This window comes from Carlito syrichta, unplaced genomic scaffold, assembly GCF_000164805.1.
Source record: "Carlito syrichta isolate Samal-C Ts95f unplaced genomic scaffold, Tarsius_syrichta-2.0.1 Scaffold303429, whole genome shotgun sequence".
In the NCBI taxonomy this organism is placed as follows: domain Eukaryota; kingdom Metazoa; phylum Chordata; class Mammalia; order Primates; family Tarsiidae; genus Carlito; species Carlito syrichta.
The window spans coordinates 7,859-24,873 of record NW_007247525.1 but is presented as its reverse complement, the minus strand read 5'-3'; the positions used below and the strand labels follow the sequence as shown (position 1 = coordinate 24,873).

The 17,015-nt window shown below is 38.5% G+C and overlaps 1 protein-coding gene across 1 annotated transcript; it reads right to left on the bottom strand.

Annotated features, from left to right (window-relative positions):
* Positions 1-7,350: 7,350 nt before the first annotated feature.
* On the bottom strand, positions 7,351-8,114 carry LOC103260907 (interferon alpha-5-like). Its single transcript, XM_008058558.1, has one exon. The coding sequence runs from the start codon at positions 8,062-8,064 to the stop codon at positions 7,495-7,497; it is 570 nt and encodes a 189-aa protein (XP_008056749.1). The 5' UTR covers positions 8,065-8,114; the 3' UTR covers positions 7,351-7,494.
* Between the last annotated feature and the right edge of the window lie 8,901 nt (positions 8,115-17,015).

Genomic DNA, 17,015 nt, shown 5'->3' with positions numbered 1-17,015 from the left:
AGGATTCCCTCTCTTTACTGTGTTTCTGTGACAGTGGGACACCCATGACCTCTGCAGAGCTAAGCCTGGCAGTCAGTCAGGGTGAGCCAAGGCATGACCATACTTACACTCTTACTCCTGACACTGGTTAACCTCAGCTGTCTCATGATCTCCTGTCACTGCTCTAAGGAAACCAGGGTAAGAATCAAGGCTCCCTTGTCCCTCTCCGGTGGTGCTGCCCAGGGACCTGTGTGGGGCAGGCTGTGATAGTGCCCCTCACTGCCAGCTCTGCCACCCTCTTGCCGAGGTTCTGCAGTACTTCTGAATATGCTTTGAAAATTAACTTCTGGATATGATCAACATATGGTTACAGAATTTCTTCCGGGTAGGTGAGAACATGCAGCCAAATCATACAATTTTTGCCCACTAGACATAAATGACAGACAACAAAAAGCAAAATCACATTAAATAAATAAGTAGCATAAAAAATAACTGATGAATAGACGCGGTCCTAATATTGAAAAGTGTTAGCAATCACAAAGACAGAGAGAGGGAGGAAGGAACAGGCGGAGAGAGGGAAAGGGAGAGGAAGGGAGAGAGCCAGACAGATCCAAAGATTATCGTGTTCCCCCAGCTCCAAACTGGGCACCCCACACTCGGTAGTGAAGGAAAGAAAGGCAAGGGACAAATACATTATAAAGTATGCTTTGAGTTTCCCAATACCTCTCCTCTCCGATTTGGAAAGAGCAATCTAAAGGTTGGGTCTGTAACATGCGCAAAGATTTTAGAAACCCCTACTACCTTAATAATTCACATACACTTCCTGATTAACTACTTTATTACACTGTTTCACCGATTACTTGAAGGCTTCCCAAACTGTACCCAAATAGGTGCTTCCATCAGCTGTCATTCGGCAAGAATTGTCCCTCTGAAATCTCCTTACAGATGTCAGTGCTCTTCCTTACTACTGAGTCAGAGTAGAAGGGAAGCACGTCAAGTCATCACTCAAAATGACAGATGTCAGTGTTCTCTTAATTATAAAGTGACTTGATCTAAGGAATGAATGTGTAGAATTAGCAACTTACTATTAAGAGTTAGTGTACCTTCAAATGGGAGGTTTTTCTTGATTATCCCTGCAGTTCTACTCCCAGATTGGCATCTAGTCAGTACTAACTCCTAGTCTATTACAATACATAGAGGGAGGCATCCGTTGGGAAGTCCTGGAAGGCTGAGCAGCCTGAAACAAGGGACACATTCTGACCCTTTCTCCCCCTCCATATACCTGCCCATTGTTAGAAGAGGACACGTCCTGCCTGAAGCAGGACTATTTTTCCTCCCTAAGACACTAGAGCTAAGGAAATGGGCTTATTCCAATATTAGAGTCAATTCTTTCTGAGAAAAACTCCCTTTCCCAGTGGGGGAAAAAAAATCTCCTTCAAGAGGACAAAATTCTGCCTAGAACAAAAAAGCCTGCACTCTGGACTTGGTGTATGTCATTGTCCATCCTGGCCTGTAGGTGGCTCTTTTTCCTCTGCATATATATCATATACTTTAATAGACTGTAGCGTAGAATCTTGCTGGGTTTTTTTGTTTTGTTTTGTTTGCGACAGGGTCTGTTACATCATGGTAACAGGAGCAATCCTTCATTACCAAAAATATTCATCAGGAGGGGAAAAAAGTCTCTCATATGAGAGTTTCTGAAAAACTTAGAACTTGCACTCATTTCTTGCTTTCAACTGATGGCTTTGTACTCTTAAGGGGAAATTGACATCCAAAAGCCACGATGGAACAGGAAGCAGCTGTATGAATGGGCATGTTAATTTGGAGAGCATCCTGGGGATTTCTACACTAGGGAGGGCGGAAACAATTATGATAGTGAAAGAATGGCATCTAGTAAGTAGAGAGTAAGGAGTGGGACAGGTATCAGAATCAACAAAGGATACTGTAATATATATATTACATATTATGTATGATTACATAGATATTACATACTATTATATGTTATATATTTTTCATATATATTTTTTATCTTAAGTCTAGGAGACTGTCCAGTACCAGATATTCACAAGCCATCAGTTTCAAATTGAGCATGAAAATCAGATTCATCTTTGAGGTCAAGTGTATCTAACTTTCAGACTTATCCAGAACTCTTTTTAATTCTCTCATTGTTTTACACTGCCAGCTATTTCCAGTTGTTATAGAGAAATATAGAGAAAGAGTTCACTAATCTCAGCTAAATCATTATGAATAAGTGAGAAAATAATCACCAATCTGTTAATCACTGGCTCAGTGGAATATACTGTGCTAAGTGTTTTTAAATCCTTTAGCTTGCCTGATACTCACAAAGATGCTCTAAATCTTTCTAACTTACTTTAAACTTAAGAAATCTGAGACTCAAAAATGTTAAGTGAATTACCTAGAATAACAAACATGTCCTGGCAGAATATGGATTCAATGCAGAATCTTATATTGTGTGTCATAAGTAATTACCTAAGTTTTATATCTTGAAATTCTGATACGAATTAATAAAAAAAAACACACTCTCTTGCTCTTTAACTGCCTTTTATGGTGGATGCTACTGTATTATTATAGTATTTTTGACTGGTTTTTTATCCAACTTTGTTTTATACTTTAGATATTGGGGAATAGAAATGTTCCGATCCAGTGTTATTTTTCTCATATAAAGGAAGTTCCTAGACTATTATACTCATTAAAAATTGAGCATTTGTTAATTCTAAGAGTTTATGATCTTTACAAAACCATTACTCCACATATATATCAAATCTAAACTTAATCAGGAAGAAAGAAAGTAATAGAGCATACTTTTTTTCATATCTATCTCTATTCGAAAATGATGTGAGTTTTATAATAACAGTAAAAACAATGTGACAAGAGAAAATTAGGTAACTAGCTTACGAAAACAAAATTATTGTACTATGGTGGAAATTGGATTTAGGGGAAAAGATATATCTCATGTTAAAATGGTGGAAATAGCTTTTAACAAAATGGTTATAGGATAATACTAGGCAATCTAAACTGATAATTTAAACTCAACTCATCACAGGTGAAAATTAAATACTGATGGAATACAGAATTGATGTAAGAATTGATTTTAAAAAGAAAACTACTACAGTACAGGTGTCAGTTGTGATGTATTAAGAATGCTTGAACATGTCTTACTACCATTAACAACAAGAGAATTAGCCAAAAAAAAAAATATGGGGCACCAGTTTGCACTGATTGAACAATGAGCAGGTAATGGCTTTGACCCAGAGGCTAAGAAAAGAAAGTCTTGCATTCAATAATTCACCTAATTTTTTCTTGGAAGTTTGGGGAAGGATACAAATAGAAGCAGTAGGTCTTTCAGATAATCTTTCCATGGGTATGAGGCAGGTCAGAGTAGTTGGGAATCTTTGGACACTGAAAGCCTAGATCAAATGTCTGTGTGAGTCTTGGTTCTAGTTTCTCTGATGACCTTTCCATGCACGTCTCATAAACAGGGGACATGGCAGCTTTTATTTACTGAATGTGTACTTTTTAAAAACGTTATGTATTCTTTAAATAGATTAGAGAACATAACAATTTAAATTATTCTATTCATTACTCATTTTAAGTTTAATTTGAAGAAACTTCACATTTTTTAATGTTAATGGATTTAAATAATTCAAGTGAAGAATCTTTTTCTTAAAATCCAACATATGTAAATAGTGTTTGCTAAGAACAAAATTCTACCTCTGACTGAGCTGTTTTCACCTTCGCCTTCTTTTTTTTTTTAAGTTGCTTTTTCACCCTGTCGCCAGCCCTGGCTGGAGTGCAGTGGTCCACTCATGGCCACCGCAGCCTCAACCTGCTGGGCTCAGGTGATCCTTCAGCCTCGGCTTTCCAAGTAGGTGGAACTACAGGCATGCACCTCCATGCCCCGCTAATTTTTTTTATTTATTGTAGAGATGAGGTCTCGCCAAGTTAGCCAGGCTGGTCTCGAACCAGTGGGCTCAGTCAATCCTCTCATCTTGGCCTCCCAACGTGCTGGGATTATAGGTGTGAGCCACTGCGCCTGGCTGCACTTTCTTTATTTTATATGTCAACCTTGGGATTTGTCTTTCTTGAGACATGATTTCTTTTTTTTTTTGAGTTGGAGTCTCACTCTGTCGCCCAGACTGGAGTGCAGTGGCTGCTCCCAGTCACCACAGCCTCGACCTGCTGGGCTCCGGCGATCCTTCCGCCTCAGCCTTCCGAGTAGCCGGAATTACAGGCGCGCGCTACCACGCCCGGCTGATTTTTTTGATTTATTGTAGAGATGAGGTCTCGCTGCCCAGGCGGGTCTCAAATCCGTAGACTCAGGCAATCCACTCACCTCTGCCTCTCAAGGGCATGGGATTACAGGCTGAGCCACCGAACCCAGCCCGGCTAATTTTTTGATGTATTGTAGAGATGAGGTCTCGCCTGCCCAGGCGGGTCTCGAACATGATTTCTTAGACATGTTTGACAAGTAACCTCCTTAGCAGAAAGGCATGTGTTCTGTTCACAATGCTATCATTATCACAGGCCTCATAGTAATGACTCAAGATACAATTAACAAATAATAATATACTCAAGATACAATTATTAACAAATAATAATATTCTTACAAAGGAAGACTTTCAAGTGTGACCATGTGTCTATGCTTCACCAAGTCCTCATGTGCAGGTTTATAATAGGAGTTTTCCATTCTTTCATCACTTTCTCACTAATGACTTCGGGATGTTGCCGAAATCACCAGCTATCATATTTATATATTTAGTGCCACATGGTTGTGTCAATTCAGACCACGACATTTGTATTCTTTCCCCAGCACCACTTCACCTCTCAGGTTAGAGGGCACACCTATAATAAGACTCACTGCCTCAGTGTCTACACAGCTACATAGCTTCCAGTTTAAGTCTTGCTAACTTACTAATGGGCTGGCATGAGTCAATTCATCCCAACATTAAACTTTTAGCACACCTTTATTAAAGGGTGATTGCTTTTGTCCCTCAAACAATCAAATGCTCCAGAAGACCCCAGAGTGCTTCTGTAAACAACCTAAGTTGGAAGCCATGATCCCCCTCTTTTTCTGATCAGATACCAGGGTATCAAATATTTTCAAAGCTTCCAGATGGTAAGATCAAAAGTTTATGATCTAGATGTGTACATGATGGCAGCAGCTTGGGTAAACTATCCTGGTTTTTTTGTTGTTATTTTAAATGGGATTTCATTTTGTCAAATGATGATTTATATGTTGAATTCAATTCATAAACTGTGAAACATTTATTATGCTCTAAATTTCTGAACTGGTCACAAGGGATTCAGTGATGGTTTTTCTCCCATAAAAATCTTATGTTGAAGAAACTACTAACCATCCCTATATTTTTCAGGCCACGCATTTCTACCGAGCTTCCTGGTTCATCATTCTCTGTCTCATAGTGAAAATGTAAGACAGTTCAGAATATGGTGCTAGACAAAATTACTCCACTTTTCCTCACTGGTTTTGTTGTCTTTTAATTTGTATACATTCTTTTAACCTCAGTAGTATTCTTTGCCAGGGTTTTCTTGTTGCTTCTGAATGGCTTTGTATTTCTTCTTGTGGGTAGTACTTAAATACGGGAATTAAAGTGGAAATGTAAAAGGCCTGTACCATTATTTTCCAAACTTTTTAATGCCTTGTTTTAGTCTTCCTCCAGTCAACCATTTTAGAAATCTGTCATTGCATTTGGATACGTTGAGCAAAGAGCAAACAAATGCAAGTCTGAATGTAATGAAAGAGAAAAAGAAAGTGATAAAAAAACACAGGAGTTTTGCACGTCAATTATTCATCCTTCCACTTACTCCATCATGGTTTCTTCTACTTAACTCTACCAATCCAGCTTTCACTGAGACTGCCAATTCCATCTATTTCCCCACTATTGTGGATAGTTTCAATCCACAAACTGCTTACCAACATTAAATACAGCATTAATCAAAATAATGATAAATTATTATTGTAAATAATTTGATGTCACTATTTAAAGTAAATAAAATACTAAACATAAATATAATTTCCAACACATCAAATTCATGATATCTAGCTAATCATGAATACATTTAAAAAATGTCAACACTATGCAGAGAAAAAAATTCACATTCATTTTCAGGTCCCACTCTGTCTCTTCTACTTCAAGGCAAACTTGCCAAAATTATTTTCAGTATATATTGTCACTAACTTCTCTAATTAGCCCTGCCACCTACTCAAGCATGATTTCTTCAGATTAATTCTACCAAATCCGTTCTTGGTAAGATCATCAATGCCATCTATTTTCCCAATGTAGTAGACAGTTTTAATCCCCATATTTTACTTTTTATTTTGTTTAATGGTTTTTATTTCTTTTTTAAAATTTTTATTTTAAAGATGTGGGGTACAATTCAGAGTAAGGTATACAAATGGTCATTGCACAGGTAAAGTTTGGGCCTCACTTTAGCCCCACTTCACCTGGTAAGAATTTATTTTTCTAAGCATTTTAAGTATTTTAAATGTATTCAATATATTATCTTTTGTCCTTCTAGTGTGTGGCCATTACAAGTTTGTCTCCCTTATGCCTCTTCTCTTTCTTTGAAGTTGAAAGTAGCAGTAATAAATTTTACATCTTTCTCTCACTTTATAAAGTTTTCCCAGGTGATGATTTCTGTTCCTGGGCTTTCATTTCACAGAATTACTTGTAAATTACAGCCTCAAATATTCAATTGCCAATGGACATTTGCGGTTAAAAGTCTTCCAATCAGCCCTAGCAGCATATCTACTGCTTTTGTTTTTATTACCTGATATACCTCGTTCAGGCTTCTGATGAGAGAACTTCAATAGCTTTTTTTCTTCTTCTCATTATAGCATTTCACCTAACAGATATTATTAAGTATGATTACCCTTTGTAGGTTATTTTTCTTAAAAAAATCAAAGACACAAAAAGCAGGAACTCTATTTGTTATGTTCATGTCTGTAACCTGAGGGCAAGAACAACCTAGCTTAGAGAAAGGCAATTAATATGTACTATTTGAATATAAAAATGATAGGTAAAAAAATGAAGGTACCATCTTCTTTAATCAGGTTGCACAATCATGCTTAAAGTTTCTGATTTAAATAGTAGCCAAACACAGAAAGTTCTACATAGCAAAAATTTAATGAACACAGAAATATAACAAGTTGACTAAATATAGAGAACATATATTGATATATTAATCACAATGTAAAAGCGCACATTATATTATATAAACAAAATTAATTTGAATCTTATAAATAGTTAAATAAATAGTTAAATAAATAGATAAATAAATATTTCATCATGCTGATCTGTAAAGAACTAGTAGTACCTGTTGATAATGTATCTTAACACTCCTAAACACATTTGAAAATTTTGATTCAACTCATGGTTGTTATAGAAGAAACGAGAGTCTTTGAAATGAAGCAACGGATGAGCATGTGAGCTAATATATTAGTCAATGGGAATCATTTCCATGGTGGACCAGATCTCACTCGCTCCTCCTTAATCTTTCTTGCAAGCTTGTTGATAAAGAGAAGGATTTCATGATTTCTGTTCTGACAACCTCCCAGGCACAAGGGCTGTATTTCTTCTCCTTCAGGTAGAGGGTGATTCTTTGGAAGTATTTCTTCACCGCCAGGATGAAGTCCTCATTCATCAAGGGAGTCTCTTTCACCTTCACCTCCTGCATCACACAGGCTTCCAGGTCATCCAGCTGCTGATAAAGTTCAGTGCAGAATCTGTCGAGGAGGGTCTCATTCCAAGCAGCAGATGAATCCATTGTGCTGAAGAGGTTGAAGGTCTGCTGGATCATCTCATGGTGGACAGAGATGGCTTGAGCCTTCTGGAACTGGTTGCCCTCAAACTCCTCCAGGGGCAATCCAAAGTCATATCTGTCCTTCAGGCAGGAGAAAGGAGAGATTCTCCTCATTTGCGCCAGGAGCCTCAAGGCCCTCCTGTGACCCAGGTTGTGGGTCCGAGGCAGATCACAGCCCTGAGAGCAGATGAACTGGCAGCTGAGCACCACCAGGGCCATCAGCAAAGAAAAGGGCAAGAACATTGTGGATGTTGCAGATGCTGCTGGGCTGGTTGAATTGGGTGAACCTGAACCTTGGGTTCTAGGATCTCTGAAGACCTTGCTTTGGGCATAGGTCTTAAATAGGGAACAAGCGAGTTTCCATTTTCTGAATGCCTTTGCCTTTCTTTCTACTTCTGTTTTTGCTTTCCTTTATGTACTCTCTACATGGGTTTAGAGCAGTGTTTCTCAATAATTAAAAAACAATCAGGTCGGGCTCCGTGGCTCAGCCTGTAATGCTAGCACTTTGGGAGGCTGAGGTGAGTGGATTTCCTGAGCCTGAGGTTCAAGACCAGCCTGGACAATGGCAAGATCTTGTCTCTCCAATAAATAAATAAAAACTAACCAGGCATGGTAGCACATGCCTATAGTTCCGGCTACTTGGAAGGTTGAGGCGGAAGGATGACCAGAGCCCAGCAGGTTGACGCTGGGGTGGCCGTGAGCATGCCACTGCACTCCAGCCTGGGCGATGGAGTGAGATTCCAACTCAAAATGAAGAAAAAATTATTGCTTTTCCTTTTGCTGCTCTATACCCTTTTCAGAAAGTTTGTCCTAACTCAAATTCTCACAGATAAATTGTTTTTTTAGCTGCTAGATGCTCACTTTTTCTAGAAATTGTCTTTTTCTTGGCCCTTGACATAATAACAATGTGTTAAAAAAAAACTTTGGTAGAAATGAATGATAAAACAATCTATCAGTATTTAATTCTCAAAGTCTACCTCATACTCAGGAAAACCGAAGCACAAAAGTGAGCAACATCCATAAGGCAGCCAATTACTGCCCACAACTAAGAAAAAGCCACTTCTCTTAATATGATGCTGAAATCAAGCAAGTGATAGAGAGAAATTCCTCCAGTAAGCCATCTATTCACTGCATGTCTATAGCATTGATCTTGCATTAATTTTTCTGTCTCAAGAATTCAATGTCAGTGTGTCTCATATGATCCACAACATAACACAATAAGACAAACGAATACCTGGGAACAAGATTATGTTGAATCAGGGTGGAACGTTGGAAAGTCACAAGCTATTGTAATATATAAGATTTGTATACATTCCAAGAAGTAATGTTTGAGCCCTCAGGGGAGTGATACCATCCATCATAGAATTATACAATTTTGAAAATATCATTCATCTGAATCTTTTAAAAAAAAAATTTTTTCCTTAAAATTTCCCTAAAGACTTTCATATGTTCTAAACCAAGAAGATTCTTATCAAACAAAAGAAAATCATCTGTTTTAAGTTCATAACTAGATAAAATATTGAGTATAACCATGGGAAGCATTAACTTACAGCTCCAAATCCTCATCTCTGGCTTTCCTTTTTTATTTTTCATAGGAAATTATGTTGCCCCCGTCTTCTAGATTTCTTTTCTTTATTTTTATTTATTCTTTTTCAGAGACAAGGGTCTCACTATGTTGACCAGGCTGGACTCTTGGACTCAAGGAAGCCTCCTGAATAGCTGGGAATACAGACATGCGATACTGCATTCAGTTGATTTCTACTCTTTAAATGGTAGATATGAAATCACCTTCAGCAAATAAGCTCTTTAATAACTGGACTCTGTTTTATTCACTGTGTTATCCTCTGTACTACTCCTAGTGTATCCACTCAAGAAATATATACATATTTTTCTGAAGCAGCATCTTGGATTTTCTGTTCCAGTGGAAGATGCTTATGAATGTCTAAATATTTTACTTAATCATGGCTATATTTGCTAGAATTAAAATAAACGTGGCTAATATTTCTACACTACTCTTACTGAGTGTCAATAATGCTCATTGAGTTTATTGTTAAAATGACTGTATGTCGAGTGTTGTTGTTGTTATGTTATTGTTGTTGTTGCTATGTTTAAGGCTTGTATAGCTCTGTAGAGAAGTTGCAAGAACACCATAAATATCTGTCTTTGCCTACCACTATACTGAACTGACACGTTTTGTCTCAGCTCTGATTTGTCCTCTACTTTATCATAGTAGAAAATAATTAACCTGGTATCATATACAGAGCCACATAACTAAACTCAAACTATCCCTGATTTACACAGTTCACAGCAATCAAACAACATACTGCCCTACCTTTTTGAAGTTAGTTACCCTCTGTCCTCAAATCATTAATATTCCTTCTTTCCTGCCTTTGTTAAGTAAAGACCAATGACCCAGAATGTATGTGTGAACTGGAAATAGTTGTGATGTCATATTTCTAACACCCACACTTAGGTTTTAAATCACTTGATAATCTTTAGGTGACACTAGTATACAACCATTCTGTCTACATAAGGGTAGAGAGAATAAAGAATCATTTTTTAATAAGACAAGTTTTATTATCATTCTTTTTAATGATTCAACTAAACTTTTTATACCATTAAACAATTAAAATACTCAAAGTTCTGCAATGGGCACAGAAGTTTCTACAATAGATGTACCTTCTTTCCAGACATGTATTTTGCAAAAATTGGTAGTTATCCAGACAACATATTTTTGTTGAATTTTATAGTTCATTCTAATCATTACATCCTGAGAATGCAGGGCAATCCTGTTCAAGCTATTATTCTTTGTTTGCCAAACACTGGGAATGGAGCATTTGTTGTTTGTTCATTTGAAATTGTTTTGGGAACTTCTGTATATCCCCTTTCCATGTGGTATTTTACAAAGCAAATTTGTTTTTCTATCTCTGAATTCTTTTCATTTTTATCTTCAGATTTTTATCAATAAGGGGAAGTGAATATGATAAAATAAATCGAATGCAAAATGTTTCCATATAGTGTTCACAGGAACAGATCTTTCTTTCTCATTTCACTTCTCCTAGAAAGTAAAAGTGGTCTGATTTTGTGCCCCAATGCATGGGGACAAGAAGAAAATAAACACAGGTCTAAATGTGATTAAAATGTGTAACTATCACAAATTTAAAATAGAAATTAATAAATAGCTTGACACAAATGAAAATGAAAACAAAACATTCCAAAATTTACATGATGCAGTGAAAGTAGTCCTAAGTGGGAAGTTTTCTTTTCTTTTACAGTTGTAAAAGCTTACACTAGAAAAGAAGAAAGAGCTCAAATCAACAACCTACCCTTAAATGTTAAGTAACTAGAAAAAGAACAAACTTAAATCAAAGCCAGCAGAAGGAAGACAATAATAAAGACTAGAGCAAAGTTCACAAAAAGGAGAATAGAAAAAACAATAGAGAAAAATAAAAGAAAATTGAAAAGATCAGCAAAATTGAAAAACCCATTAACTAGAGTAAGCCAAAAAAAAAAAAATGTCTCATGCAAGAACTGTCAGAAGTGAAATAGGAGACAACTGATAGCACAAAAATTAAGGGGGTCATAAAAGGATACTGCTGACAATTAAATACCAACAAGTAGATAACCTAGAAGAAAGGAATAAATCCCTTGAAACACACAAACCACCAAGAATAAATCATGAAAAAATAAAAAATACGAACACACCTATAACTAGTAAGGAAATTTAATTAGTAATTAACTCCCTCCCTCCCCACATAAAAGTCCATGACCTGATGGCATCAAAGGAAAATTCTACCAGACATCTGAAAAATTAACACCAATTCTTTTCAATCTCTGCCCAAAAAGTTCAATCTCTTTCAAAGGAAGAAAGAATTCCAATCTCATTTTGTATGACCGACATTACTCTGTTCTCAAAGCCAGGCAATGACACTATTAAAAAAGGAAATTACAGACCAAGATCCCTATGGAATGTTGATGCCAAAAAATCCACAACAAAATACAATCAAACAAAATACAACAGCGTGTTAAGATTATTATGCACTATAACCAAGTGAGACTTATTTCTGGAATGCAAATATGATTCAACATATGAAAAAAATCTATGTAATATATCCCATTCACAAAAAGAAGGAAAACACACACACACACACAATTACCTCAACTGAGGCAAAAAAGCACTTCAAAAATTCAATACCCTTTTGTGATTTATTAAAAAACAACAACAAATTAGGAATAGAAGGCATTGAACTTAAATTGATAAAGGTCATATATGAAAAGCACAGAACCAACACTGTACACAATGGTAAAAAATTGAAAGCTTTTTCTTTAAGATCAGGAACAAGGCAAGGATGCCACTCTCATTGTTTCTAATCAATGTAGTACTTGAAGTCCTAGCCAGAACAATTAAGAAGAAAAACAAATAAAAGACATCCATTGACCAACTTCTCCCATTTTTGCCTCCCCGCTAACTTCCCCAGTTTCTGGTAGTCACTATTCTACTCTCTACTATTATGAAATCAGCTTTTTAAGATCCCACATGTGTGTGAGATTGTGTGAAATTGTTCATTTTGTGCTTGTGCTTGGCTTATTTCATTTAACATAATGTCTTCTATGCTCATTCATGTCATCACAAATTACAGGATTTTATTCTCTTTTGTAGCTGAGTAATATTCTGCTGTGCATATACACCACATGTTAAAAATCCATTCATCTGTTAATAGTGACATAGATTAATTTAACATATTGGTTATTGTGGATACTGCTGCAATGGATATGAGTGTGCAGATAATTTCTCAGACATACTAATTATATATCTTTTGACTATATACCCTGTAGTGGGATTGTTGAATCATACTGTAGCTCTATTTTTTAAATTTTTTGAGGTATCTCCATACTGTTGTCCACAGGAGGAATACATTTTGGTATTCTATTGCCCAGCAGGAGACTAGAGTTAACAATAATGTATTGCATATTTGAAAATAGCTAGAAAAGAATTTTTAACGTTCTCACACAAAACATGACAAGTGTTTGGGGTGACAAATATGCTAACTCGTCTGCTATGAACACTACACAATGTAGGCATGATTCAATCACACTACACCTCTGAATATGTACAATTATTATGCATCATTTAGAAACAAAATAAAACAAAAGAAGGAAAATAACCTTACATGATTGGTAAATGTTAGAACTTAAACATTCAAATTAAATGTTTTAAGTTTAATTTAAAAATCTATCAATTGCTATAAGGGATATTATATTATAAAGAGTATGATCAAATGATCTTTGACAAGGGTGCCAAGGCTTCTGCTCTGGTTTGAATATTTGTCCCTTCCAAAACACTAGCTAAAATTGAATCCCCAGGTGGCTCAGCCTGTAATCCCAGCACTTTGGGAGGCCGAGGTGAGTGAATTGCCTGAGTCCACGGGTTCGAGACCAGCCTGGACAACTTGGTGAGACCTCATCTCTACAATAAATAAAAAAAGTAACTAGGCATGGTAGCACACGTCTGTAGGTCCAGCTACTTGGAAAGCTGAGGCGGAAGCATTCCAGCCTGGGGGACAGAGTGAGATTCCAACTCAAAAAAAAAAAAAATTGAATCCCCAATGTGGCAGTATTATGAGGTAGAACATTTAATGGGTGACTGGGTCATGAGTACCCTGCCAAGATGTTGGCCTGCCTACCTGTTTCAGAGACTGCTATATAATAGAGCTTTAGAGGCTCTCATCAATCACTAGTGGTTCTAGTTTGCTATCTGTATAGATTTAATGCTCTTTGTGTCTTGGACCCTCATCTTCAGGAAGGGTTCCAAACTCTAAATATACCTTCTTAGTGTAGATTACACCACCTAGAAAAAGAGAAAGAATTAAACCATCGATGTCTTCTTTTCAATTAACTAAGCTAAATAATTGAATTGTCACAAAAGTCTTTGCTGCTGGTAGAAATTGTGATTTTTCAAATACAATACACATATTACTAATATCTCTCCTTCTGGGAAGGCTCTTCCCCATTTGTTGCTAACTGTGCCAAAATACCTGCCTGTGTCCCTTCTGTTCAGGCATTGTTTCATTTTGTGATTTTGTATGGCTTTTTTTTTTTTCTTTTGAGTTGGAGTCTCACTCCATTGCCCAGGCTGGAGTGCAGTGGCATGCTCACGGCCACCCCAGTGTCATCCTGCTGGTCTCTGGCAATCCTTCTGCCTCAGCCTTCCAAATAGCTGAAACTACAGACGTGTGCTAGCATGCCCGGCTAATTTTTGATTTACTGTAGAGACAGATCTCACCAAGTTGCCTGGGCTGTTCTCGAACCCGTGGGCTCAGGCAATCCACTCGCCTCGGCCTCCCAAAGTGCTGGGATTACAGGCTGAGCCACCAAGCCCAACCTTGTATGGTTTTTAAGAGTCTATATAATGACCATATTTAAGAGCTGCCTGGGGTTGGGCATGGTGGCTCACACTTGTAATCCCAGCACTTTGGCCAGTCGAGTGAGAGGACAGCTTGAGCACCAGAGCTCAAAAATAGTCTGGGCAACATAGTGAAACCTCATCTCTACAGAGAAATGTTTAAAAAATTAGCTCGTCTGTATTCCCAGCTACTTAGGAGGCTGAGGTGGAAGGATTGACTGAGCCCAGGAGGTCGAGGCTGCAGTGAGCTGTGATTGTGCCATTGTACTCCAGCCTGAGCAACAGCATGGAACTCTGACTAGGAGAAAGGGAGAGAAAGAGAGGGAGGGAGTGAAGAAGGAAAAGAGAGAGGGAGGGAAAGACTGAGGGAGGGAGGGAGGGAAGGAGTGAGGGAAAGACGAATGGAGAGAGAGAGATTGATTGACTTGCATTGGCCCAAAGAATAATTTTCCCTGTGCTATAATTTTCTCGGGGTCCTAGGGAGGAAACAGAAGTTTGCTGCTGGCACTGGAATAACCTTTGTCCCTTCCAATACTCAGCAGGTTGTTGTAGTATCAGGGTCGCCTGTGCTGGGACACTGATGCTGGCCACATTTTTATGATGAACTATGCAATTTCAGCACCGACTTGCCTTTCCCCTTCTGACTGAACAGTTGACCTAGTGCTACTATTGGCATTGCTCTGTCTCCTAAGGCCCTACTTCTATGGCAGACCAGGTTTTAATCACCTCTGGTCTTTCACGTTCGCAAGCTTCTGCTGGCTCTTTTAACCTCATGTTTCAAGACGTGTGGTTTTTAACAAACGAGAGTCATGTTCCTAGTGCAGTCTCCTCCTAGGACTGGTAGAGGAGCGTCTCCACAGAGGCGTAGATGAGCATCTGTTCTCTTTACCCATCTACTGAGTGCAGATTTGCGGGCAAGGTTTGCTCTATCGACTGCCTTTCTGTGCTTGTTGAACATCTGTGTATTTTGAGCGCTACAATCAAAGGAATCAGCATGCAGGAAGGGTGCCTACGTGTCCATATTCACGCTCTTGCTCCCAAGGCTCAAAAACGTGGCTGTCCCCAGCTGGTGCCCCAGGGTGATCACTCCTCACATCTTCGTGGGCAATAGGGTGCTGAGCCCTGCCTCCCCTAACCCTTTCTTGGGTGGACGGGCGGATGTGGAGAGAAAAGTCAAGTGTACAGCAGGAGGAGGGCGGGATGAACTGTTCAGGCCTTGCCTTCCTCAAAGCACTCCCTGCCCAAGACCCACTTGACTCCCCAGTGCTGCAGAATATATTACGAGTTAATAACTGAGATGCAAAACAGGACACGGCTACAGAGGGTTTTTCAGGGCAAAATTTTTGCACCCAAAATATGATTTTAAAAAGTTACAGTATACAGAAGGAAGGAAGGGTAAGCAAGGAACGAAAGGGGTCATAACTGTTTGGAAGTCATACTGTTTGTAATGCCTTTGGCAATCATCAAGACAGAGCCAGGTTTATTTTCAAATGTCCATGCTGCCCTGTTCCTAAACTGGTACTCCCACTTGTGGTAGAAGAGGAAAGAAAGGTAAAGAATATAACATGCTTGACATGTAGGCTAGGGACCTCCAACCCATTAATAGGAAGGAAAAAAACTTAAAGGTTGGGGATCTAACCTGAAGCAGAGATTGCGGGGATCCCTGCTAAACTGAAACCCATCCTCCAATCTGAGCAATTTCCACCTGATTCATTCACACACACTTCCTGATGAACTCCTTTAATTACAATGTTGCCTAGATAACTTCAATACCTCTCAATTCGATCCACATAGGTAGTCCACAGTTGCCAACTGGCAATAACTGTATTCTCTGAAGTTCCTCTACAGACATCAGAGCTCTCTCCCCAACTAACCGAATCAAGATGGGATTGATGCTAGCCCATTCCTTATTCAAAAGTAGGAGCGAGAATTTTCTTCTGACGTCAAGAGACACAATATAAGGAATGAACTTGTAAAATTAGCAACTTACTGTATGAAAGAATTAATATACCCTCAGACAGGAGGTTCCCCCCCCCGTCCCCCCGCGGGAGTCCCTGGAAGTTCCACACCCAGATGCCAAGGTTCTGCTTTTAATTGGTGGCTTTGTACTTTTAAGAGGAAATTGACGGACAAAACTCACAAAGGGATAGAAAACAGCCGTGTGAATGGGCAGTGCAGGCTAATGAGGCTCATCTGCGTGTCCTGCAGGAAGAAGGGAAACTGACGAGTAAGGGGGCCGAGGAAGGGTGAGCTGGGTGGAGGTAAGAGGCGCGTTGTGACCCTTTCTCTCCCCATATAGTTGCCCTTCGTCCAAAGAGGACATGCCCTGCCTGAAGCTGGGAGTATTGTGCCTCTTGAAGGCACAAATGTTAAGAATTTGGCTTATTCTAGCACGGGGGTTTAGTTCTTCCCAGGAAAAGAGCCTCTTTCTACCGCTGAAGAAAAATCTGCCTGGGACAGACTTCATAGACAGAAAAGCCGGCACCTCCGACTTGTCTGCTGTCTTCATCTGCCTTGGCCAGTAGGGGGCTCTCTTTCCCTGTCAATGTTTTGATAGTTCTGAAGCAAAATGAAACGTGTTTTTTATTTCTTTACTTGCTACAGCTGTTACAGCATTATAACAAGGACGTTACCTCATTTAAATATGCACCATAAGAAAAGGAAAACACGCTTTATGTAAGAGTTTCTGAAAAAAGCTGGGATTTTCACTCAACTTCTGCTTTTAATTGGTGGCTTTATCATCTTAAAAAGACATTGCTCAACAAAATTCTCTCTCTCTCTCTCTCTCACA

Bases quoted from the DNA above. Each gene is read 5' to 3' on its own strand.
- LOC103260907 (XM_008058558.1), bottom strand. From the start codon at position 8,064: ATGTTCTTGCCCTTTTCTTTGCTGATGGCCCTGGTGGTGCTCAGCTGC.